The sequence below is a fragment of the Solenopsis invicta genome, chromosome 4, assembly GCF_016802725.1.
Source record: "Solenopsis invicta isolate M01_SB chromosome 4, UNIL_Sinv_3.0, whole genome shotgun sequence".
Classification (NCBI taxonomy): domain Eukaryota; kingdom Metazoa; phylum Arthropoda; class Insecta; order Hymenoptera; family Formicidae; genus Solenopsis; species Solenopsis invicta.
The window spans coordinates 24,109,596-24,133,333 of record NC_052667.1 but is presented as its reverse complement, the minus strand read 5'-3'; the positions used below and the strand labels follow the sequence as shown (position 1 = coordinate 24,133,333).

Here is a 23,738-nt window from a genome sequence, read left to right as displayed (position 1 = left end):
AATTTTAAGTTTTGCAATTGACAATTTGTAATTGGTTAATTTTTTCAGGTAATCGGAGATTGCGAGACCAGAAATGTTTTCGCGCTCTTTCCGTTTGCCGCGTTTCTCGTCTCGATTGTCTCGAGAGATGCGATATAGGTCTCAGCTGAGTTAACGAATTTTGCATCACATGTGGTTCAAACTTGTGCTTGTGCATTGTATGCGTCCAGAACAAAATAAAGACCATAAAGACTGATGAGTTAGTGCAGCTTAGCATCTTTTATGTGTAATTATGTCGAATTTATCTTTCTTTTTTTTTTATTGTGTTATAAATAATTTATTGAAGCTAAGCACGACGCTAGAATTAAACTCTAATATCAATATAAAATGTTGAACGTTCAGAAGTGTTTAGCGTCACGAAAATAATTTTTTCTTTTTACTGAAGAAAGAGTTTTCGTGCAAATTCAAAGTGGAATTACAGATTCCTCGATTGACTCGCTAATAAAACCGTCTATTTTGTCAAAGACAGGTTATGTTTGTCACGTGAAGTTGAAAAAAAGTACATAAAATTACATTTACAATGCACGAACATGAATCGTCCCATTTCCTTAATAGCCCGTTTACGTAATTAATTGAGAGATACGGTTCTGTGATTAATAATCATAATGTTTGTTTTTGCGTGTAGGTTAAGCGTACAGGTTAGGTCGCGGCGACAGCGGCTGACCGGACCAGAAAGATGCTCAAGATATTATCGCTTTACGACTTTGAAGGCCCGGCCTTCGGCGAAGTAGCCGCCGTTGGCTTGATCGGGGGCACCGTTCACTACTGCACCTACGACGAGCTGCAGGACGAGATGCAGCCCTTCGCCAAATACTTGCGTGGCTATCCTGAGGTCTCGGTCACCCAGGAGATTCTGGCGACGCGCGAGACTGCACGCGCGATTAGCGCCGGGGAACTGTTTCTTCCCGTTCATGACAGCATCTTCAAGAAGGTTGTCAATGTTTGGCGAGAGAGAGGGTTGTCTGAGGCAATCCGCTTTGCCGCAGCTGCAGATCCAGAGCAGATCACAGTTGTCGCGCACTGGATAGCGACAAGGTATATTTCTGTACCTTTACAACATTTCTAATAGATTTGATGCGTCTTTGCGTTGACTTGGACAGTAATGTAATGTAACTGCTATTCTATAATACCATAAACATAAATTGTAAAGTATGGTTGTTTGCTATTTACATGAAAAAATTAAATTTGTATTATGTTTATACAATGTAAATTATGTAAACTATGTTATATGTCATTGATGTAAATAATAAGCTATAAAGATAAAAAATTTTATTAGAAATAGTATAAAATCAAAGTTGTACCATACATATTGACAAAAATTAATTTTGATTTAAGTTACCAAGAATTCTATGCACAAAATTCTTGCTTTGAATTGAATAATATCTGATTAACAATATGTTATGATTTCAGACTAAATTTACTATTGGATCTCATGGATAGAGGAATATATCACATTGACGTGTTGCCAACATCTGGAAATGGATCTGTCACCGATATTGTTGCTACACGGGACTGGAACACATCGCTGGTAGAATTATTTAGCACTCAGAAATATATAAATACACATTCGAAATGTTTACAAGTGTTTATGATAGGTAAGGTGTTTGTCCTGGCATCCGCACTGTGCTCGTCTGGCTGTGGCTATGAGGGACGACAGAATTCGCATTTTTTCCCAAGGCCTACTGGGTGTGCCGGTGCTGAGACATAGCGCGCAAAAGTCGGTTTGCTGTTTAAGCTGGAGACCGCACGCTGGTCGTGAATTAGCGGTAGCCTGTTATTCTGGAGTACTAATTTGGACAATAGAGTTGGGAGCGGCCAGTAATTTGCTCAGCCACGCGATACTTTTGAAGCAAAGAAATCATGTACCCGTTACAAGCGTCGTATGGCATTCACAAGTAATCCATCTCTTTATTTCTTTGTCAGTTCTCATTAAATGTAATAGGAATTATAATCCACAGATAAATGATTATAAAGTGTTTCTTTTTTTAGGGTGATTTGTTGGCATCTTGCTCACCGACGGATTTAAATATAATAATCTGGAATGTATCGCGAGAGGAAGGAGTTCCTGTGAAACGAATCGGTGGAGGTGGCATATGCTTTACACGTTGGTCGCCTTGTGGCTTGCGATTGTTTTCTGCTTCATGCCGAAATGTTTTTAGGTATATTTAATGTGTTTTAAATGCATAGTAGAATTAATTGGACACGCTTTAGAAAATTGATATTTGGTTTTAGAGTTTGGAATACTGGTATTCCAAAGCCATGGCGTGCGGAAAGGTGGACGGTGCCCCAGGGTCGAGTAGCAACCGCATGCTTTGGTCCTGACTTAACATTACTTTTTGCTACTACCGAAGATCCCGCTACGATATTCTCGCTGCGATTGCAAGATAATATATTTGATGTTAAAAAGGCGTCTAATAATGACGTGAAAATAGCTTTACGATTGATCGATTTAACGAAAGTAAATTTCTCATCGGACGACAATGATGATTATATTACGGTTGGAGGTAGAATAATTTCTATGGAATGGAATCCAACGGGAAAATATCTTGCCATTCTTTTCCAGGTTTGTTTAAAAAATATAATGTGAAATATATTAATATAAAATATAATTTATATAAAATATATAATCATATAATAGATTTTTGTTACGTTGGAAATTAGAAAGAAACAAACAAATCATAGAACACTACACTAATCACTAATACAATTTTTCTCGGTTTTTTTTTTGCTAACAGGATAGTCCAGTTATCGCTCTGGTTAAAACAAATTTAAGTCGTTTATCGCGGATAGTGGAAGCGCAGGCGAGCTGCCTCATCAAAGGTTTCCCTGGTGAAGTGCCAAATTGCATTAACTTCTATCAAAAACCTTCGTCATGGATTTGTTTAACTATAGCGTGGAGCAGCGGACGTGTGCAGCATTTTCCAATTGTTGAAAACGAATCTAAGGTCGATACCAGCACACATTCCGCGTTATTATCGCAATCTATAAGATCAAGTGGGTTGCACAGCTTTGATGTCAGCGGTTACAGACAAAAAATATAATGCCGATGAGGTAACAAGACCATTTTGTACGATTTTTCTAGCTTCATTTGTAAATGATAAATAATATTACTATATTACAAATGAAAAATTCAATAAACTTATTTGCAATAAAACTCTTTATTAATATTATAATTAATCACGATAAATAATTGACTACCCTCCGGGCAATATAAAACTTTTTTTAGGTATAAATATGTGTGCGTGCGTGGACAGAGCTTACATAATTCTCATTTGGAAGAAGTTTATATACCTTCTGCCTGTCTTCGAAAGAGAACGAAGAAAAAAATGGATGGCGTCGTTAGACTCTCTAATGGACTGCGCTTGTAACGTATGGAGAGGACACAACGCGGTTTCTCTTCGGTGCCTAATTATACGAAGTCACATGCAGAGCGCGCGTCTTTCTATTTTTACGTCGCTTGACCGAATGCTAAACGGTTTGCCGGCACGTTATGTATGTACTGTACGTGACGCGTCCCACACGCTATTTTCAATACTCCGCGTACGTGGTGGATACGATTGGTCGGGCGTGCACACACTTCTCGAGTACCTGCATCGGATTTGATTCGAACAATTGTTTTCTTGTTTAGCCTTTTTATGGCGAAAAGGGAGGAGAATTAATTTTACATACCTTATTATTATGCACTCTGTTATTAAATTATTAAGCTTCAAGAATACTCTGACTTGATTTGAACAATTTTTTTTAATATCTTTTTTTTATTTTCTCCAGAAAAAAATAAAGACAGCTAATTTTAAAGTATTTAGTTGCTAAAGGTGTACGTATCCTTTTTTTAAACTTGTTATTATCAAGTTTAAAAAAAGGATACGTACACCTAGAGCGACAAAAAATAAAAGTTACTCTTCTAAATTTGTTTAAAGAAAACAATAAAGTCCTTAAAATAAATTTTTTTATTAAAAAAATATAAATGTCTTAAAATTTTTTTTTTATTTTGATGTAAAATCTTCAAAATGACGGTGTTATCACAATTTAAATTATTTACACTTGTAAATTTTTTTTAATTTAATCAATTATATTTAAAAAATTTTAGAAAGAATTTGTTGAGAAAGATAATTAATGATATCGAGGACTATTAACGTATCATCGATATCATTAAAATATAGGCTTAAAGTGCATTTTCGTTTATTCCATTCCAATCGGCCCCGGCACGATCGCTCCTCGGAAATTACGCGTGCGAGGCGTACGGTCCTCGGTTTTTGTGCGGAGCGCGATTAAACGCGCTCGGGACGATTTTTCTCTTCTTTTTCCGTTCGTTTCGCCGTTATTGCATCCGTATGAGGGAATGAGAACATGATCGGTGTCCTTTTTACGGGATATTTATTTTGAGGGCTGTCTCTCTCTTTCTCGGCCGCGTACGCACATGCGGCGACTATGGTACGAGCGAAGCTGACAGGTGCCCGGGCAAAAAAAGCCAGGACCGCGAGCGTAGCGTGCATGTAATGTAAGCACAGAGGGCTGGCAGGCCACATGTGCCGCTCTATCACTTATCTACCCGTAATGCGACGTACCGACTCGCGCCCAGAGAAATGCATCAGGATACTCGCGTCCGCGACTCGAGTCGTGCGCTCGTAATTTTCCGCGTTAGGGACAAGTGCCACGACGAACTAGCTCGGAATCTCGCACCCTCGTACATACGAAAGAAAACGAAGAAACGCAAAATAACGTATCATAACGCATAGGAGAAAGGCGTGAAATTTAGCGAGAAATATGAAACGGGAATGTTTCAAATTACAAGAGTTATACGAAAAAAAGGGTTTCTTTCCCTTGGGGTTTCGTACTAGAACTCGAATGTCATCGACCTGCTAACTGCCGAGAGGTCACCGCCCCGCGTGTTAAAGGAACGCAACTTCTCTGAGGGATGCTTTTTTAAGGATAAGATCGGCATCGTGAATCTGGGCAAATTGTAATGTGAGGAGGAAATGCGACTGATCTCGAAGACGATTTCCGATCTCTTTACAGAAATTTAATACTTTTAGTATTAAATTGATTAGTAAGATTATATAATAGAGATGCGCGGCCTATTCGAATCGAATTGAATCGAATGTTACGATTCGATTCTATTCAGATTTAAATTTCTATAGTCCGAATCCGAACTATTCAGGTAATTTCTATTCAAAATTCTTAAATTTTGAATAGAAATTACATGAATTAGCAATCTTATAAAGTTAAGTTTAAAGTGACTTTATATTATATATTAAGTAATCAATATTTTTCTCATACAAAAATCTTTTTTTATTACACGTTAAAAATTGACACAGTAATAAATATATTGTTAATTTTGTTTCAATTATTCGATTTGAACAGGGGCCCTTAAAACAAATAATATGACTTTTATTTAAAATAGAAAAAATATAAAATAGATTCCACAAATTTATTTAAAATATAAAATAAGAAATAAATCATAAGTTATTTAACATAATAAATACTAAATGATTATTTTATTTTAAATACATATTTTCAATAATGTTATATAAAATATGATCAACTTTTGAATTTTAACAAGCAAATAAACTTTTGATTTGATTCAGTATCAAAGAACTTTGATTCACACATCTCTAGTAATTACTTGAGTATTAAAAGCACTATAACAATAGTATTTTTAATACTCAAAATAGATAATTAATTGCTAACCAATTTAAAATTGGAAGAATTAAATTTTTATAAGAGTCTTCAAAGTTTCTTCGAGAGACGCAATCTTCCCCTTTGCGAAAATCGCGCGAGGAATCAGAATGATTGCAACGAGGTGAAAGGATAGCGAGCAAGGGTGGTCTATAAGATAGGAGAGAGCAAGGAGTGAATGACTTGTCCTCATGTGGCGCGCCCATGGAAGCATGTTGTTAATAACTGACGCGTGTGTGGCAGCTGGTCTTACATTTTTTGTCGTCGTACCCGATTCTTCAGGGGCTCGAGCGACGAAAGATCGTCTCGAGCGCGCACTCTCTCTTTTATTCTTTCCCTTTTCTTTTCCCTTTCTCTCGGTTGCGTCCTCCTCCGTTTCTCTCTCGCTCACACGGTTTACGCGTCGTTTTAGATACTTTTTCAAACAATTTTCGACGCGGATGAATCATTTGTATCAATTTAACACTGGCAACGCTTGACCGAAAATTAATTCTTTGCAGTTCTATGTCGAGAATCTATATCCTGGGTATGTATTACGTAACTGTTTGGAATGAATCCCAATCGAAATTATTCAATTATTCCCTAAATTTCTATTGCATTTTCTAAGGAAAACGGAATAATTCTGATCAGAATCCATTCCGAAGAATTCCATAATACGTGCCTTGGACAAGATGTAAGACGTTGCGGAAAAGCTTAATCATATAATTCTTTAAGTATTCGAATTTTATTGATAATTGTACGCAATTATCAATAAACTTGTATATTTTTAAAGTCACTATAAATTCTATAATAAATTATCATAAATTCTTTTGATAAAAATTCTTTCATATTGGGCCAGCTATTAGATGAAGATGAAATATTTTATATTAGCTCATTTATAAGAAATAGAAAGGTTTAACCGTTAAGAATTAAACAAATTGTGAAAAACTATGTTAGAAAAATGAACTTTATTTTTCTTATTTAATATTTTCTTCTTATTTTTCTTTATCTCTAAACAATCAACGTTGTTTGAAGTTGTATTACTTGAAAAAAATGTCATTCTATTAAAAAAAAATATATTCAAATGTCTTGAAAAAGAATTGTTCAATAATTGAGAAAAATATTTTAATGGTATTATAATTAAACAGTCAAAGACATGATTGTTAATATTATCTTTTTTTTTGTTATAATAATAAAAATGCAAAAAAAAGACAACGTCACACGGTGTTCCCAAGCGGTCACCCATCCAAGTACTGACCGTGCCCAACGCTGCTTGACTTCAGTGATCGGACGAGAACTGGTAGTTTAAACGTGGTTTGGACGTTGTCCGAGTACCTGTGTTATTTAGAAACGTATTTCAATGGCTTTGTGATTTCATCACTTCTACAATTTAATTTTTTTTTATACATATTAATCGATTGATTAACTAATGATGTACATATGTATTACACATACATGTATAATATATATACATGCACTTGTGCAAAAAGGAAAGATGACGTTGAATAACTTTTTGATTATATCTATTGATCAATCAACTAATAATTCTTACGACATTTATTGCTGTATAAGAAAAAAAATTTAATTGTAAAAGTTATAAAATCACAAAGCTATCGAAAAACGTTTGTAAATAACACAGGTAACGTCCAAACCACGTTTAAACTACCAGTTCTCGTCCGATCACTGAAGTCAAGTAACGTTGGGCACGGTTAGTACTTGGATGGGTGACCGCTTGGGAACACCGTGTGACGTTGTCCTCTTTTTGCATTTTTATTATAATGAAAAAAAAGGTAATATCAAATTTCTAATTATACTCATTTGTATAATCATAATACAATTAAAAAATATATTTTTTAATTATTGAACAATTTCTTTTTTTATAAAGAGATTTTAAGATCTTTTTTTTTAATGAAGTGACATATTTTAATTAACGTAAAAATATTGTTAATAATTCTTAAATAATCATGTTATAGACATCCTGTATACGGCTGTATCGGCATCATGGAAAGGAAATCATGAATGGTTCACGCGTGGAAGGACCGTCGGTAATGCGAGGTCGCCGAACGCGCGTATTTACGCGCCTCGGCAGATGTTCGGTCGCGACCTGCCACCCTCGGGGGTCCCCGCTAAGGAAAAGCCGCGTACCCCCGCGACAAGTGCAGCGGCGACGGTTGCGGCCGCGTGTATATACCACGAAGGAGCATAAGAGCGGAGGGGACGGTCGCGCGATGCAGCCACGCGAGTGGGCGGCGCGATGTTCCCTTCTCGCCCTTTCCAAGAAGAGGAGCACAATCCCAAAGGGCTCACGCTCTTCATTAGAGGAGAAGGAAGATGATGAGGAGGAGATGGTGGAGGGTGGGAGAGCCCTTGATCTTCTTTCGACTCTCCGAGAGATTCCTCCGACGGAGGAGAGAATCGTCACGCAGCTGATAGTCTTCGACGGGACGCGTTAACGGGTGGTGCGAAAGCGCCGGCCCCGATCTCCGGCTTTATCGCTTTGTAGAAGAAGAAAACTGGCGTTTCTCTTTCTCTTTGCCTTCGTCCGTTCGCTCCTCGTCTCTCTCGCGATCGTTATCGCGCGCGTGCCACACGAGGAAGATAGGCAGACAGATAGATAGGAGCGGGAGGAAGAGAGGGTTCTCGAGCGGAAAAGACCGGCGCGATAAGCAGCCCGCCGATCATCGTGTACATGTTGATACATTGATACCGAAGTAAGCCGTTTCTCTGACGTTATAATATACTCTCTGACAAATTCCGCAATATTCCGACTCCTGGAGGAAAGTGAGGCACAATCGGACGTTCCCTCTTGTTCGCGCGTGGCGGCGACAACAGAGTTTGACGAGAGTTACCCACGGGTTCGATCCACCTTGTCCGCGAAAACTCAACCCCAGCGACGATCACTTTTCTCAAAAGGGGGGGAGGAAAAGAAGATTTCATCATTGCACTCTTCGTACGATCGCGCCTCATTTCCCTCCGATGGCTGTACCGGGGATTAAAGGGTGGTCCCTGCCTAGAAAGAGTTGACTTTCTAGAGTTCGCGATCAAGGCAGGCAGGTGAGACGTTATTTCGACCTATACGAATCAAGTGACTCGTTTCTGTTGGTCATGTCGCGAAAAGTGTGTTTGTCACGTTGATAGAGGCGTCCGATGATCGCGATCGCGATCGCGATCTCTGAGCTGCGATATAACGTACAAATAGCTGTACGTAAGTACCCAAAGTTCCGCTTTTGAATCCAGTCGTAGCCAGATTTTATCCTGAAACAGATATGCATTCTGGGTTTTTTTTTCGACGGCGCTTCGGTGACATATCGGTACACGAGAATTGATAAGTAACAATTAAGATTATGAACGAATGTGCGTGCGCGTATAGTTGAGTTTATTATTGTAAATCGAGTCCCTTCTTGTGACAAAGAGCTGAAGTAAATAGTTTGCGTTCTGTTTTTTCCCAGTGCTTCATGCGTGTAAGGCGAGTATGTTTATTACTTGGCACACCAATAAGTCACAACCGGACGTACGTTTTTCACTTCGAAGTCTGTTTCTCACTATCACGCGGTTCTATCGGGAATTATGTAAATGCGCACATGCTCGATTATCAAATTGGATCGTGTCTCGCGGAAAGAGTCGCGTGACTGCTCGCTTCGCAGAGGCGAGCCGGAGCGAAGGATGGAGATCTCTGGCGAGATCCACGTAGAGTCGTAGAGGATGTTTGCGAGGGGGCAACCGGACACGCGCTCGGTGCGAGACATCGTCGTCGGCGATCGTCGCGAATTCGCTCCATTATTGTCATCGTTATCCGCCGATGTTCTCGGTGGCTCTGGCCGCGTTATCTCGCATCTTACGCGGTGCGACGATGAGGGGCCCCGGGTGATAACGGTCAGCCGGGCGCAAAGTGCACGGTGCCGGATAAGGCTGCTCCTCTCGTGGAGGAGCGCGACTCGCTTTCTCAATCCGCGTCGCGCGGCGTTACAAAATCCCGCGGTTTCGCAATTCGATCGACGTGCTTGCAACGCTCCTAACGCACATACGTATATCGCTATGATTGACGGCAGGCTGCCGGCGGCGACGAGCTCGGATCGACGAGGACGACGACGACGACGGTGGCGACAGAGGAGGAGGAGGAAGAGGAGGCGAAGGAGATGCACCTCGAGAATTACCACGGCGAGAGGAGCGAGGAGGACGACGTGCGACGCCCCGTGTCCGCTTTGGAGCTAGACGACTTCGTCGACGACGGCTCTCTGCCCGACCTGATGTCCATGGCGATGGCCGGTATGGGCGTCGACGTAGCCCAGCCGTACTGCTGGTCGACCTCGCAAGCGACGGACAACAGCGTGCTCTTCTCTCCGCTGGAGACCGGCGCGGATCCGCGGGACTACCTCGACTGGGACCAATTGCCCGTTGTCTTTCAGTATCCCTCCAATGGCGGTGGATCACCAGGTGATAGCAATTGCAGCGAGGCGACCACGCCGACTTGGAGTAACGCGGTGACAGCGACAACGACAACGACGACAACCACGACGGATCATGGCGAAGATAAATCGGACGGTCGAAAGTTGCCCTCGATGGGTTCGGCCTTCTCCTTCTCGCGCGCCTTCGGCAGCACAATTTATCCGGAATACGCAGCGGAGTCGCAGGGCGATTATCAAGATTATCCGGACTGCCACGAAGACGTAGTATCGTTGCTGATGAGCATCCAGAACGATGTTCAGAACTACAGCCCCTCGGTCACCGACGAGTTCGACCTCAGTCTGATCAGAGGGGACCCAACGTCGTTGCTGAGCACCATGGACCCGCCGTCGTCGTCGTCGACGATCTGTCCGACGGGCGACGATCAGCAGGAACCATTCCAGAGTTCCTTCAACACGCCGTACTACGCGGTCGGGCATCTCGTCTCTTCCCAACAACAGCCATCGGCGGTCAATCTCGCCGGCGAATTCGTTGGTGCGATAGACAGTTTCGGCAATCAAGTAATACTACCGCGGAACGAGGGTCTGCTGCTTGGAAATCATCGACGTGTCACTGCCGGGTTGAAGGTCGCCGAAACCGAGAGGAACGACAAGACCTACGGTAAGTACGCAACGCGCTGCTCTCATTTATTTTAAAGAAATCGAGAAAATCTTTCGCGTTTTTGTTTCACCAAGATTCATTCGTTCTGATAGTTTTGGTTAAATTAGAGCGAAAGAATCTTGGCTGAATTAAGGATGTATCGGACATACTGTCTCTGCGAAGTAAATAAAATTTGGAAATGTGTAAGTAATAACACTTTGAATAAATTATGTGCATATGAAAATTGTGCGAATGAGATATTTTTATAATTTATTTACTCTACTTGTTGATTAAAAATTAAATTACTTTTTACAACATTAAGAAAAATCTTAATTCTTTTTTGTATAAGTACTTTAGGTATTCGAGATGATTTATACAAAGTTTAGTTATTTTGTTTATTTTACAAAACTATCTTTGCATCGCAAAGATTAAAACTTGACATAAATCATCTTGAATATTTAAAATACTTAAATTTAAAAAATTCAAATTTTTTTCACTTCTCATTTTATTATTAATTACTTCTTATTTTATTATTAATTTATATTTTTATTAGAGCGCATAACTACTTATTGGAATAATTTTTTATCCAGATTGAAAATTGCTACCAAATTTTTTCTTTTTTTAAATACAATATAAAACAATCTATAATTCTTCCATAACTTTCTTCATATTTTGAAAAATGTCCTATACATTCTTAAAAGCCATCATTTTCCTAGAATTTTTTAGTGTCAGATGAAAAATTCGATGTACTCCAAGTATTTCCAGCATCGGAGAAAAAATATTTACAATGCTTTTTCAACGTTTTTAGAGCCGTCAGATCATGTTGTGCAATTGTATACTGAAAAAAGAGTTTGGTAAAATTAATAATAATTGACAATAAAAAAATTGGTAATAATTACGCCGAGATGATGATTACTAAGCTTTGGTGAAATAGTTTTTTAATTAAATATTCAGTTAATGTAACCGAATATTTAATAATTTTTAATAATTATTTGGTAACCGTTTAATAATTTAACTGATAACTATTATTATGTTTGAAATTATTATTAAATATTTGACTACATATTGATCAAACATTTAATTAAAATTACTTCACCAAAGTTTGATTATTATTGCCAGACTCTTTCTTTCAGTGTACGGCAAATGCAACGATCCAAATACATGAGGCAATCTTCGCGCGCACGCAATGTCTGCTCCAATTGCGCTGTGTGTTTACGTTTCGCGTGCGTACGTCACGTTGCAGATTGCACGAAATCGACAGACGACAGCTTCGCGTCGGCTTATCAGTGCCGCTGGATCGACTGCGGCTGTGCGTTCACGGAGCAAGAGGGTCTGGTGCGGCACATCGAGAGGCGGCACGTGGAGTCGTCCTCGGCGAACGCGCACGGCCACGGCAGGCGGGTCCAACGGGACCGGGACAAGGAGCGCGATGGCAAGGAGACAGGTGACGGCTTCCTCGCTGCAGTGACGACGGCGACCGGCCGCGAGGACGAGTTCGCCTGCCTGTGGCAGGGATGCCCGCGTGCACGGCCTTTCAACGCGAGATACAAGTTGCTGATTCATATGCGAGTTCACACGCAAGAAAAGCCGAACAAATGTCCGGTTAGCATTCTTGTCTTGGCGATTTCGAACTTCAGCATGACTCTTTGTTCATTTTCATCAATGTAGATTAACTTTGCTCTTGATTTAACTTATTGCGTCTCATTCTCCCCAATTAGTTTGATCGGCCGATTAAATTAAAGAACAGCCAACTGCAAAACAAAACTGATTGTTATTTCGTTTTTAATTTTTTAATGGTTTTAATTAAAACATTACCTAATTATTAATTAAAAGTTTTTTTATAAATATATTATAATTTGCAGAGAAAAAAAATAATATGAACAGTTTTAAATTTTGCAGTTGATAAATTATAAATTTAATTGACCGAGTAGATCAAGAATTAGAGAAAGATAAAGAGTAAGTTAAATCGAGATAAAATTAATCTACAGTGACGGAAATATATTTTATGGTACTAACATCAATCAATTCAGCAAGTGATATGTATATAAATATATCAAAGAAAGCAAATTCTTTTAATGATAAATTTTTCTTAACAATCTGATCAATTTTTTTTTCTGGAACGTCATTATTTTTTATTATACTTTTCTTATCGCTCTTAAATAGTACAGTGCATTTTTGCATTAAGAAATCGGATTCTCGCTAACGATAATTGAAAATTTGATTTAATTGTTCAATTATTCGAGTCGTTATTGTTCACGTATCTATCATGTTTTGTTTTCTACAAATCGTCAATGGAACGTTATTAATTTCTCACTATTGGTTTTTCAGTTCGTTGGTTGTAAGAAAGCCTTCAGTCGTTTGGAAAATTTAAAGATACACCAGAGATCACATACAGGCGAAAGGCCTTACGCGTGTCAACACAGTGGATGCTCAAAGGCATTTAGCAACAGCAGCGATCGAGCCAAGCATCAAAGGACACACTATGATAGAGTACGATATCTGTTTTATATGTTACACATTTAATAAATGGCAATTAAAATTTTTTCCTTAACATTTTTCATTAATAACTAATCTTGTTAATTTAATATGATCTTGTTGAATAATATAGAAAGTTATACAGATGTAAATTGTTATGATACTGCAGCTTACTCAGTATCCTAAAAACGTAATAAACAAATTTTATAATTATTTAATTATTATACATACAATTATTTAATTTTCGTTTACTTTTTCTTTTTCCAGAAACCATACGCTTGCCAGGTAAGCGGCTGCGGCAAACGTTACACAGATCCATCGAGTCTTAGGAAGCACCTAAAGAATCATACGGAGAATTCGAGTACGTTGTCCAGTCTCTTATCGTCGGATAAGGTATCAACGACTAACGTGACAACAGGTGCAATAGGACACAAATTAAATTCGACGATTCCTCACCGAGAAGGCCAAGACGCGTGCATCTTCGACGTGGAAACGAAGCATTCGTCGAACAAATTATCTAAAACTTATGTCAAAGAGGAGAACACGTTGTTGAATAATACGTGTCAGCTAAATAGAATCTCCCTAAATTTCGACGGCAATCAGCAGGAATACGTGCCGATCGAATCGGTCCGTCATCTTCTGATCAACGATATCACAAACGCGCAGAATACAGGTAAATAAATATGTTCAATTGAGCCAGCCGGCAGAAAGTGCTATAAATTTCGTCAATGAAGTCTATATGATTTCGAAAGCTCGTCGTAACTTAAAAGTTGAAAAGAGAATGATTTTAATAAAAAAAAAAAATTACTTTGGAAAAATTTTGATTATTTTATTTCTTTGTGTATGCTTTTATATTTATGAATGACACTTCAAAATGATTTTAAATTCAAAGTACTTCATACTACTCGTCGCAAATATTATGGTATAAAGTACAATATTACAAACATTTTTTTCGATCGAAGGGCTGTTTATAGTTATATCATAGGACTGTAACTCTTATTATTGGCACGACTTATATTTCTTAATCGTCATTTCGATACATGAAAATCTGGCCGAAATGCGATAAGGCTCTTAAACTCGCTTACTTATTTCGATTGCTTACATTACAATTTTTTACATACGCGCGCAAGGGCACCGAAGAAGATACAGCGTGACCTTTAACTTTTATTGGCAATAGTGTAAGACCTTGTTTTTCAGTTTACGAGATTTATTACGGTTTTGCGAAAATAGCATTTACGAAATAGATTGATGTCATGGAACTATTTAGATCAATATCGCATCTTGGTAATTGAAAAAACAATGTATTTCGCGAAATCTTCACAGCGTTTAAATCTCTCTCTCTCTCTCTCTCTCTGTTTTTTCCGATCTTCTATACAATACTCTTAGAAGAAGGAATAAGACTAATTACTTCCCGAAAAACTACACAGTAGCATCTTCCTTAAATATTTTTGACGTGATGCAAGATGCTATTGACTTCTTGATACTTGCTCTTGAATTTTCCTGTATCTAGCAGATCTATTCTATAATTTTCAATGACGGTTTCGTTATCGTTATAACAAAGTTGCGCAAGTATAAAGGTATATCGTAAAAAGCTGCGCAACGATGTTTTAATGGTAATCAAATTGTCATTAAGAGTTACAAAATAGACAAGATTGGAAAATAACGCATTGCTTGTTACCATTATCTTTACAGTTACTTTTTTTTCATTATTATCATGTAGTTACATTTTTTAAATAACGATGACGAATTTAACAGTTATTTTTATCGTAACTTTTTATACTTTTATTTTGAAGCTATTTGCGATAGAATTTCTATACATACAACTCTTGAGAAAGAAGAATTGATAAGTGTGTCAATAAACTGATTATTATATCAGTAACTGATGATATTTCATCAGTTAACCGAATAGTAATCATAGGTTACTGATATAATAATCAGTTTATTGAAACGCTTTATCAGTTATTTTGTTTTTTAAGAGAAGCTTCAAATCTCGACTAGTATTCATAATTCGTTACGATATGTTTAAAATTCTAAGTAGAGCATTAAAATATCACGAATTAATCATAGAATCATTATTGCCATGTTAAGAACAATTTTGTGTTTGAAATGATTATAAATGTTAAAGCTTTTAAACATTGACTAGATAAAAAAATAAAAAGTAAATTTCACTATTTTTATAAATCTAATAAAAAACTTTTCATATGCATTTTGAACATTTTAAACCTTTTTCTGTAAATTTTTTTTACGGTTTTACGAATTTAAGATACAGTTTTTAACGTCGAATCGTTACTTTTTAAATAACGATAACGGGGGGGAGAGGGTAACGAGTTATTTTTAAAGAGTAACTTTCCCAACCCTGACTATATTTTCAGCGTGCAAATCCGCAAAGATTTGAGCCATCGGATCATGTGTGCATCTCGCGGGCGCGTGCTGGCTTTTTCTGTCGCGGCTCGCGCATCGCGCCGATGACAGTGTCGCGCTCGGTCGTCTATAGCTGATCTCAGAGGAGGTTCGCCGCTCTTTTATGCCCTTACCCCATACAGAGTCTTAAAATAATATTCCTTACTTTTTTGGGGGGGAAGGGGGGACCCGTACGGCGTACGCCGAGATGTACAGCGAGAATGCGTTGAACGGGCGAACGCGTACGCGTGACAAAACAGATGACAAAACAGATTGCCACGTGCCACGCACCCGTGCTATTTCCAAAGGAGCCCTCGCGTAATTTCGTGAAAGTATACAAAAACGCGCGCGCGTTGAGATGAAATGCGTGAGAGCGAGAGAAAGCGAATGAACGAGAGTGAAGTGCACCGTCTCACCGCGTCTTGCTGGTTGCAGGATACTGCGTGCCTACGGAGGACGACGTGCCAGATTTCCACGAGCTCGGCGTCGACATCGAGCGACAGTTCCACGAGCTGAGTGCCCTGAACGACGCTATCTTCATCGACGGATGAACCTCCTCGTCAAGGAGAGAGCCCGCTTTCCCTGACAAAGGTGAAACAGGCTGCGACGCGTCGGTGAATAAGCGAGAGAATAATAAGCGTTCAACATAATTTAACGCGCATCTCTATTCAAATGAGATTCGCGTTTCTGAATAGCACAATTACCTTAATTCGTAGCTACGTAATTGATCGCTAATCCCGGGGATACTCCGGTTTTTTTCGAAAGAATTACGTTGCTCGTTTCATGACTTACGTGTTTTTTTCATAAACTGAAAAAACATTTCTCGAAAAATTAAAATATTTAATCCGATATATTCAACTAAATATCAAGTTGATTTCATTTTCTTATAAACGCTACAATATTATTTAATATTAATAAAAAGTGATTAATACAATGTTCCCACATAATATTAAAACAATATTCGAAATATTAAATAACATTCGCGGAATATTATTTTAATTTTTAATAATTCGTATAACATTCTAGGAATATTGTAGCACTTATAGAGTTATAATTGTTGATTAAAAAATTGTAATGGTCAAATGAATGAACTATACGTTTTTTTGTGCAACTAAATAACTGTTGAATAAACCCAACGTTTAGTTGACCATATAGGACTAAATATTTTTCAATATAAATTTTTTTTCTGAGTGTAAGGAAAGAAGAAGCACGGATAATTCACCGACGCGTACATCCTGCTATATCGCGATCTCACTGTTTCGTTTCTCTCTTTTTACTCCACTACTTTTATACTCATTAGTCTGTTGTACTTGACAAATCGTATATATTTTTGTACATAGGTACTTATGTATATTATAGACAAAATATATCATTTATTTCGACAGAGCGATTATCCATCCCCGCACTTTCAACACGCGACTCGGCCCTGTGGGTTTTCTCTCCTTTCATCTTCTTTATTTCTCCCTACTGCAGATGCCCGGCTTTCCCTCTGCCGTCAAATGCCGACAGATGAGGTTGGGGAAGTTTCTTAGTGCCTCGTCCTGATTTTCCTTCGAATATACCTATACACGCCGACAATTATAATAATTGATAATTGATGATATTTAGAATCGTATCGACTTAAGGAGGTTCTCCAGTTTCTTCACATAATAAAATGTTGGAAGAAATATAATAACTCGATCAAAATTCAAGAATTTTTTGATTAATATGTAGGCGTTCCCCTGAATATTTTCAAACTTTTTAATTAGTATAGTGATCTTTAAATAACTTTCTAAAATAATATTGAGAAGGAGCTTAATTTAATTGCAAACGAGGTATAAGAATTTTCGTTTTGAATTATCATTTTCAGTAAATAAAATGTCTATGAATTAAAAGCAATGCTTTTTAAATATGACGCCATAATGATTAATGCAACACAACAACTTTGTTTAATAGTAAAAGCACGTGTAATTCAAACTATATTATTTGTTATTTAGAAAATGATAACAGCCAAAAATTCCTATGTTAAAAGATATTAAAAATTATATGAGCCTTCTCCACCTTTCTAAGTCTGGGAACCTCCTTAATTAGCGCCATTGCGCAAGAATTAACGAATTCTGTGCGCTTACCTTGTTGATCACGATTGTCGGAACGAATCTCAAGGGTGGCTCGAGGGCCTGCGTTTTGTCGCCGTTCTCCGCGAGCAAATCATCCGCCAGCGGGCTCGCGATGCAGTCGTCGATCAACTTTCGTGTTTTTTCGCTCAAGCCGACATCTTGAGCACACTAAAATTTAATCGTTATTGTTACAGATCTTATAGCCCTTATGGACTGGCAGTATAAACACTCCGAAACACTGTAAAAGATTTTGTCCTTCTCTCCCTAAAAGAATCTAGAAATACGTTTCGTGCATGCTTGCCATATGCCTGTTTGGCAAAAAAACCGCCCAGTCGAATTCGTTATAAACTTCATCAATGTCTGATTGTGTTGTCGACATTGATATGTAGGAATTAGAAAAATTAACGGAGCTGATTGCGAGATTTGAACTCGGAATCTCTGATTTTTACTCTTAGCGCTTGGCATGCTACACTACGATTGCTCCACTAGTCTCATAACAATAATTTGCTTTATGACTTTTCTATTTTCTTACAGATATAATTCTATCATTTTTTGAATTTATAAACTAAAAACATGATGAGGTGATATATCAATGTCGACAAAACACCTTCAGATAGATATTGATAAAAGATGATTATTAATCATTTGCTAAATAATATAAAAATCTGATATAAAAAATTAGATAACAAATCTGATATTTATGAACCAAAAATCTGATATAAAAAAATCAGGTAACAAATCTGATATTTATGAACCAAAAATATTTATATAGACTTTTTAATGCTATCGGATTTTTTTAAACAGGGATGTTGTACATTGGGTTTTTTTGACGTTATTTCCTACAAGTTGACAAAATTTTATTTTACGAATTTTTTTAATTATCTTAAATATTGTATATTCAAAGAGAATCTCATTTTGTTATAATATATTATTTTTAAATCTGATTCTAGCAAACTGATATTATTTGTCATCATTTTAACGTCAAAACAACATCTTTGATATTTTGTCGCAATGACTTAGTTTAGCTTGCTATTTAGGATTTAATATCGATGCGCTATATTATATGTTCAATGTTCAGTTGCGGACACTTTGAGGAAGAGAAATACTGAAAACATTTCTTTCTTCAATCTCTTCCGGACACTGTTCCTAATGCAGAAACTATAGCAATTGCCAGTCTATATTTATGATTAATATGATTCACGTTGAAGTCCTTTATCATTATTATCTTAACCCCTGACAAACACCCGTATTGATCATGGAATTTTTGCATCGTATATACTTTTATGGTTTACGAACGTGACGCGACGTAGAAACGTGATGAAACGAGTCAGCAATCATGTATTATTTTATACGCCGGCCACATTACGTGTGTTATCGAGAATCAGCGATCACCTATGGCAATCAGTTTGAGAAACTGAATTCACTTTCCCTCCGCGTTTCACGTCTAATCGCTTGATTTTCCTTCGCGCATGAATCACTTGTCCGAACATGTAAAAATTGCAGTAATAATTTGAACTTATTCGAAACATTGAAACGTTTTCAAGCATCATTGCGATATCATTTGCATTTCATTGCGAAGCAAAAATTTATATTTTATCAATAGGTAATTAATTCTAATTTCTCTCAATTATATTTTAATAGTATTTAACCAACGATGCTCCAGAAATTGACCAATTTTAATATTGTACTAATTACAAGTGGATGTGCGATCAGGATTTTTGGCGCTGACTCGAATTTCGTTTCCCTGTTGAAATTCGAATCAAACCGAAACATATAATTTTTAATTAACAATATGCTTATTGTTAGATTGAATATTAATATATAAATAATGGAAGACTTCTATATCATAAGAAAAAATAACATTGATTATATAATATAAAGTTGTTTTAACATTCCGCAGACTCTAAATTAAGATAAAAATTATTAACTTTGTAATTTTATTATTTAACTTTTAATTGTCTAACTATAGTTACTGTCTAACCTGATTGTCAATATATGTGATTCGTATTCGAGATTTTCGGAACTAAAATTTTCGAATAATTTAAATTCGAATTATCAAAATTCAAATCCAAATCGAAATAAATCTTATCTGGTTCAATTCGATTCATATTTGAATAATTCGCACATCTCTGTAACTATTAAAAGCATAAAAAACAGCACACTTTATGCAAAGGGTAGGGACATTCCTAGAACGTCTTTTGAACATCCCATAGACGTCTCTAAGAGATTAGCGTTATATGGAATTATTAACAGTGACTATTGTAATTACTACAGTAATAAATTGGTCAATTTCTGTAACATCCTTTACCCCATTTTTCAAAAACACAGCTTTTATTTCTTAAAATAAATTAAATTAGATAGTCGACGTCTCTCATCAAAGTGTCGCGGCACGCTATCACGCGAGTTCAACGAGAAAGTATGCCAAAAGGTCGACATTACGAGCTAAATGTCGACTCTTACTCATCGGTGCAAGTCCTACCGAGAGATTAATTATACGTTACTTCGGTAAAAGTATTATAAAAGCATTCGCCGTCGCATGGCAATCGCATGGCGGCCGCTTCGGCTAATCGCCGGGAAATTACGGAGAGCGGAAAGCTACCTGTGGGACAGCGGACGGCGGGTTTTCAGCGGGCATTACACAACCGACCAGATTGACCGTCAGCGGCTGATGATTCTCGACCGCCTCGGAGGACCGTATGGAGTGAATCGCGCACGCCTGGGCCTTATTCCCACGGCACTCGGCGGCTCCATGTTGACACGAGAACTGCCACGGACCGGTTTCACTTTCGCGCGTGTGCTATAGACATACACGATATTAATTTGCATTTAAATCGTAAAAACGACATCGTGGTGGCTGACGAGGCCGAAGACTACAGCGAGGACGGTCGTTCAACCTTTTCAAGGTCCCGTGACTTCAAATTATTATAGATCCCACACGCGTCGATTGAGAGGAATATTTTACATAAAAACCAATATATAAAGAAATCGCTAGATATAAGATTTATTGTTTCTACTAATATAGATTAACTTTGATTCTCGTTTAACTCACTCTTTCTAATGTCCATTTTCGATGTAGATTAACTTTGATCTCGGTTTAATTTACTCTGTGCTTTTCCAAGTCTATAAAAGGAGAAAAAGATAAAGAGTAAGTTAAACTGAGATCTAAGTTAATGTACATTGGTGGAAAAGGACATAAGATCCGTTTGCATTAATGTAGATTAACTTCAATCTCGGTTAACTTATTCTCTATCTTTTTTTTAATTTTTAAGACTAGAAAAAGATATAGAAAGTAAGTTAACTTGAGTTTAAAGTTAATCTACAGTAGTGCAAGTAGACCTTAGAATTATTTTGGATGAACAAATAAATCGAATCGACGTCGATGTCTATTAGACGTATATTATTAGTTATTTCTCTCTCTGGATAGAAAAAAATTTAAAAACACGTTAAAAACTGAGATCAAAATTAATCTGTATTGATTGCAATCGACATTAAGTAAACGTCCCAGTGACCGAATAGATACTTATATCCGAGTATTTATACAAAAAAACTTATTAATCTCAAATCCTTTTCTTATTATTATATTATATATAATATTGAAATTTAGTTGTATACAGAGAAAAAAAGATATGGTTCGTATAACCAGAAAGATTTAGTTGTAAACAATAGCTACATCATCCTAGTTATCTTTGTATGATAGGTATATGTATAATTGATAACTTTATATTTATTTTGATGTGTTAACTGTGCATCAATGTGCAGTTACACGTGATCTAGTTGTGACAACTATAACTTGGGAGATAATTTATCACGGATATCTATCCGTAAAGTTGCATTCTGTAAAATTGTTCTTGTAGGCCAATCACACTGTTGTTTCCGTGTAATTTCTAAATATTTAATGTTACAATTAAATTTTAAAATTGTAATAAAAAAAGTATTTAAGAGTGTTAATAAGTTTTTGTGCATGTGTTCGGTCAAATACATTTACTCTAAGATTTCTACTGTTAATAAATTTATAGACATCACAATATCGCATATTTTATAAATTAATTGATAGATAAAATATTTTTCCACGTTTTTTACCCGATTGTTGAGATGCCATCGACTCACCGTTGCCTTCTTATCGTTGCCTCCACCAAGGCGATAAAATTATAAAGAGAAAGAGAGACGTAATTGTCAAATTACTTACCGTAGCTTTTCCATAAGGAACAAATGTGATATCGATATGTTGTTTCAATTGCGAATACGACGGCACGAGTTGATTTACGATAAATCGCATACTATCGCTGCATAACGATTCATAGTAAACGTCTACGTTGACGACGTTCTTATTCGGTTCATTATCGGCCGACTGCGCATCAGACTTAAACAGATACATAAAATTATTATATGTCGTTTCATTATAATTATCAAATTCTTTCGAAACTTCCTTGTTTTCGCTGTAACAAATTAATTAAGAAAAAAATGATAAACACTTATCTTCGACAAAAATATTCAATCTTCGAAAACAAAAAAAATGATTTAAATGTTATTGAATTTTATTTTAATTTTTTTTTTCTTTCAATTAACGTATCTCCAAAACAAAGCTCTAAATAATACGATTAAATAATTAATAAATGAAGTTACAGTATTTTTTTATATTTTATTAAAATAGACATGTAAAATCATTTAGAATCATGTTGTTCAATTAAATTGTTAGAATGCTCATGAGCAAAATACCAAGCAAAATTACTTTAAATTATGAGTACGATGTTAAAAATATTAAATAAAAAAAAAACGATAAAAGAATTATAAAAAATTTAAGACTCGCAGAATAAAAATAAAAGGCGCGAATATTTGAAGATAGATGCGAGACAGAATATCGAGATATTCTAAGAATTTGATTTGTATCACTTAAATCATTATTCATTCGTAAAAAATTTGATGTAAAAACGAATATATCAATTCATCATTGCACAAAGTGTCAGGTTTGAGTTTTACACTTACCAGAATGCCGTGAGAGACGAGCGCGACAAAAACAACGGCCGCCAGCCGAGAAACCGACAAGTAGTATCGCATGGTCATGCTGTTGAAAAGTGAGCAGCAGAGGAGTCGTTTTAAACCTGCTGCGGACAATAGTCGACGGACACGAGAGAGGGAGATACGAAAAGTCGCGCGAGGTGGGGAATTGGAAAAAGAGAGAGTAAAACGAGAGACAATCGGTATCAGAAGGAGGGAGAGACATCCTTGCGTATAGACGAGGACATCCAGCTACGTTTAGCCGGATACTATGATCATAGATATGAATGTGCCATTAATTTATCTTTATGACAACTCATTTTCAAACAGAGATGAGATTACTCTGTAAGCGCACAGTATTATTTAATATTAAATGATATTCCTAAAATATTATTTAATGTTAATAAAAAGTGATTACATATCCACTCCTGATAATATTATATGAATATTATATAATATATTAAATAAGTAAATATTATATTTATTTCAATATATTAAATTATCGGGAATATTATAGCTTTTAAATGCAATAATTATAAAGTTTATGAATATTTTATGCATAATAATTCACATTAAGTTTTGAACAAAAATAATATTCGTAAAAATTTTTATATTTTAATAATATAAAAATATACTCCATGGATATTGAAATACTATATCATGAATATTATATAAAGCGGATATATAACATTAGTATAATATTTCTATAATATTAAAAAATATATTCTCATAATAATATTTTCGAAATATTATAGTTCTTATAGGGTAGAGTCTAAAACTTTTTTAATTCTATGACATGTGCATACTTTCTATTAAGATACCGTCTTAGAATAACAAGCTTGACGGCAACAATGTTGAGCAATGTTTTGTAACTAAACAAGAAACGAAGGGGATATTTAGCATTCTATTTTAAAAAACTCATTTTGTTTAGATTAAAACTGTGGTTTGTGCATGTGTGTGTGTGTCTTTCATAACATATAAGAGAATCCTGTTTGCGATTCTTTAAATACTCATGAGTTTACTCTTGCACATTCA

The 23,738-nt window shown here is 36.5% G+C and overlaps 3 protein-coding genes and 2 non-coding genes across 10 annotated transcripts; 3 read left to right on the top strand and 2 right to left on the bottom strand.

The window, feature by feature from the left end:
- Nucleotides 1-106: 106 nt before the first annotated feature.
- LOC105194888 (aladin) lies at nucleotides 107-7,777 on the top strand. 4 transcript variants are annotated; one of them, XM_039447838.1, is made up of 8 exons: nucleotides 107-265; nucleotides 665-1,074; nucleotides 1,450-1,567; nucleotides 1,635-1,934; nucleotides 2,029-2,198; nucleotides 2,272-2,602; nucleotides 2,775-3,090; nucleotides 7,668-7,777. In XM_039447838.1, exons 2-7 carry the CDS (start codon nucleotides 716-718, stop codon nucleotides 3,078-3,080), a joined length of 1,584 nt encoding a protein of 527 aa, XP_039303772.1. In that variant the 5' UTR covers nucleotides 107-265; nucleotides 665-715; the 3' UTR covers nucleotides 3,081-3,090; nucleotides 7,668-7,777. The 4 variants fall into 4 exon arrangements, with proteins under 4 accessions (XP_039303772.1, XP_011158317.1, XP_011158316.1 ...); XM_011160015.3 differs by lacking the exon at nucleotides 7,668-7,777 and adding an exon at nucleotides 3,266-3,811; XM_011160014.2 differs by lacking the exon at nucleotides 7,668-7,777 and having other exon boundaries at nucleotides 2,775-3,193.
- LOC113004170 lies at nucleotides 6,904-7,022 on the bottom strand. The gene has a single exon (XR_003268895.1). It is a non-coding gene; the product is annotated as a 5S ribosomal RNA (ribosomal RNA).
- Nucleotides 7,333-7,451, top strand: LOC113004171. The gene has a single exon (XR_003268896.1). It is a non-coding gene; the product is annotated as a 5S ribosomal RNA (ribosomal RNA).
- A 414-nt stretch (nucleotides 7,778-8,191) lies between the features above and the next one.
- LOC105194892 lies at nucleotides 8,192-16,994 on the top strand. 3 transcript variants are annotated; one of them, XM_026136720.2, is made up of 6 exons: nucleotides 8,192-8,405; nucleotides 9,744-10,758; nucleotides 11,981-12,339; nucleotides 13,066-13,227; nucleotides 13,480-13,885; nucleotides 16,048-16,994. In XM_026136720.2, exons 2-6 carry the CDS (start codon nucleotides 9,831-9,833, stop codon nucleotides 16,161-16,163), a joined length of 1,971 nt encoding a protein of 656 aa, XP_025992505.2. In that variant the 5' UTR covers nucleotides 8,192-8,405; nucleotides 9,744-9,830; the 3' UTR covers nucleotides 16,164-16,994. The 3 variants fall into 3 exon arrangements, with proteins under 3 accessions (XP_025992505.2, XP_025992504.2, XP_025992506.2); XM_026136719.2 differs by lacking the exon at nucleotides 8,192-8,405 and adding an exon at nucleotides 8,483-8,748; XM_026136721.2 differs by lacking the exon at nucleotides 8,192-8,405 and having other exon boundaries at nucleotides 8,782-10,758.
- LOC105194891 (GILT-like protein 1) lies at nucleotides 16,920-22,849 on the bottom strand. The gene is made up of 5 exons (XM_026136722.2): nucleotides 22,692-22,849; nucleotides 21,895-22,068; nucleotides 20,308-20,505; nucleotides 17,721-17,876; nucleotides 16,920-17,174 (listed from the first exon to the last, which is right to left on the bottom strand). The coding sequence occupies exons 1-5, from the start codon at nucleotides 22,767-22,769 to the stop codon at nucleotides 17,067-17,069; spliced, it is 714 nt and encodes a 237-aa protein (XP_025992507.1). The 5' UTR covers nucleotides 22,770-22,849; the 3' UTR covers nucleotides 16,920-17,066.
- Between the last annotated feature and the right edge of the window lie 889 nt (nucleotides 22,850-23,738).

Excerpts from the sequence above, each read along its gene's own strand:
- LOC105194892 (XM_026136720.2), top strand. The coding sequence starts at position 9,831 with ATGCACCTCGAGAATTACCACGGCGAGAGGAGCGAGGAGGACGACGTG. Across the intron at positions 13,228-13,479 it reads AAAGGACACACTATGATAGA|AAACCATACGCTTGCCAGGT; the intron begins GTACGATATCTG and ends TTCTTTTTCCAG. Across the intron at positions 13,886-16,047 it reads CACAAACGCGCAGAATACAG|GATACTGCGTGCCTACGGAG; the intron begins GTAAATAAATAT and ends TGCTGGTTGCAG.
- LOC105194888 (XM_039447838.1), top strand. The coding sequence starts at position 716 with ATGCTCAAGATATTATCGCTTTACGACTTTGAAGGCCCGGCCTTCGGC. Across the intron at positions 1,075-1,449 it reads GCGCACTGGATAGCGACAAG|ACTAAATTTACTATTGGATC; the intron begins GTATATTTCTGT and ends TTATGATTTCAG. Across the intron at positions 1,935-2,028 it reads GCGTCGTATGGCATTCACAA|GGTGATTTGTTGGCATCTTG; the intron begins GTAATCCATCTC and ends TTCTTTTTTTAG.
- LOC105194891 (XM_026136722.2), bottom strand. The coding sequence starts at position 22,769 with ATGACCATGCGATACTACTTGTCGGTTTCTCGGCTGGCGGCCGTTGTT. Across the intron at positions 20,506-21,894 it reads TTCCTTATGGAAAAGCTACG|CACACGCGCGAAAGTGAAAC; the intron begins GTAAGTAATTTG and ends GTATGTCTATAG. Across the intron at positions 17,175-17,720 it reads CGACAATCGTGATCAACAAG|GTATATTCGAAGGAAAATCA; the intron begins GTAAGCGCACAG and ends CGGCGTGTATAG.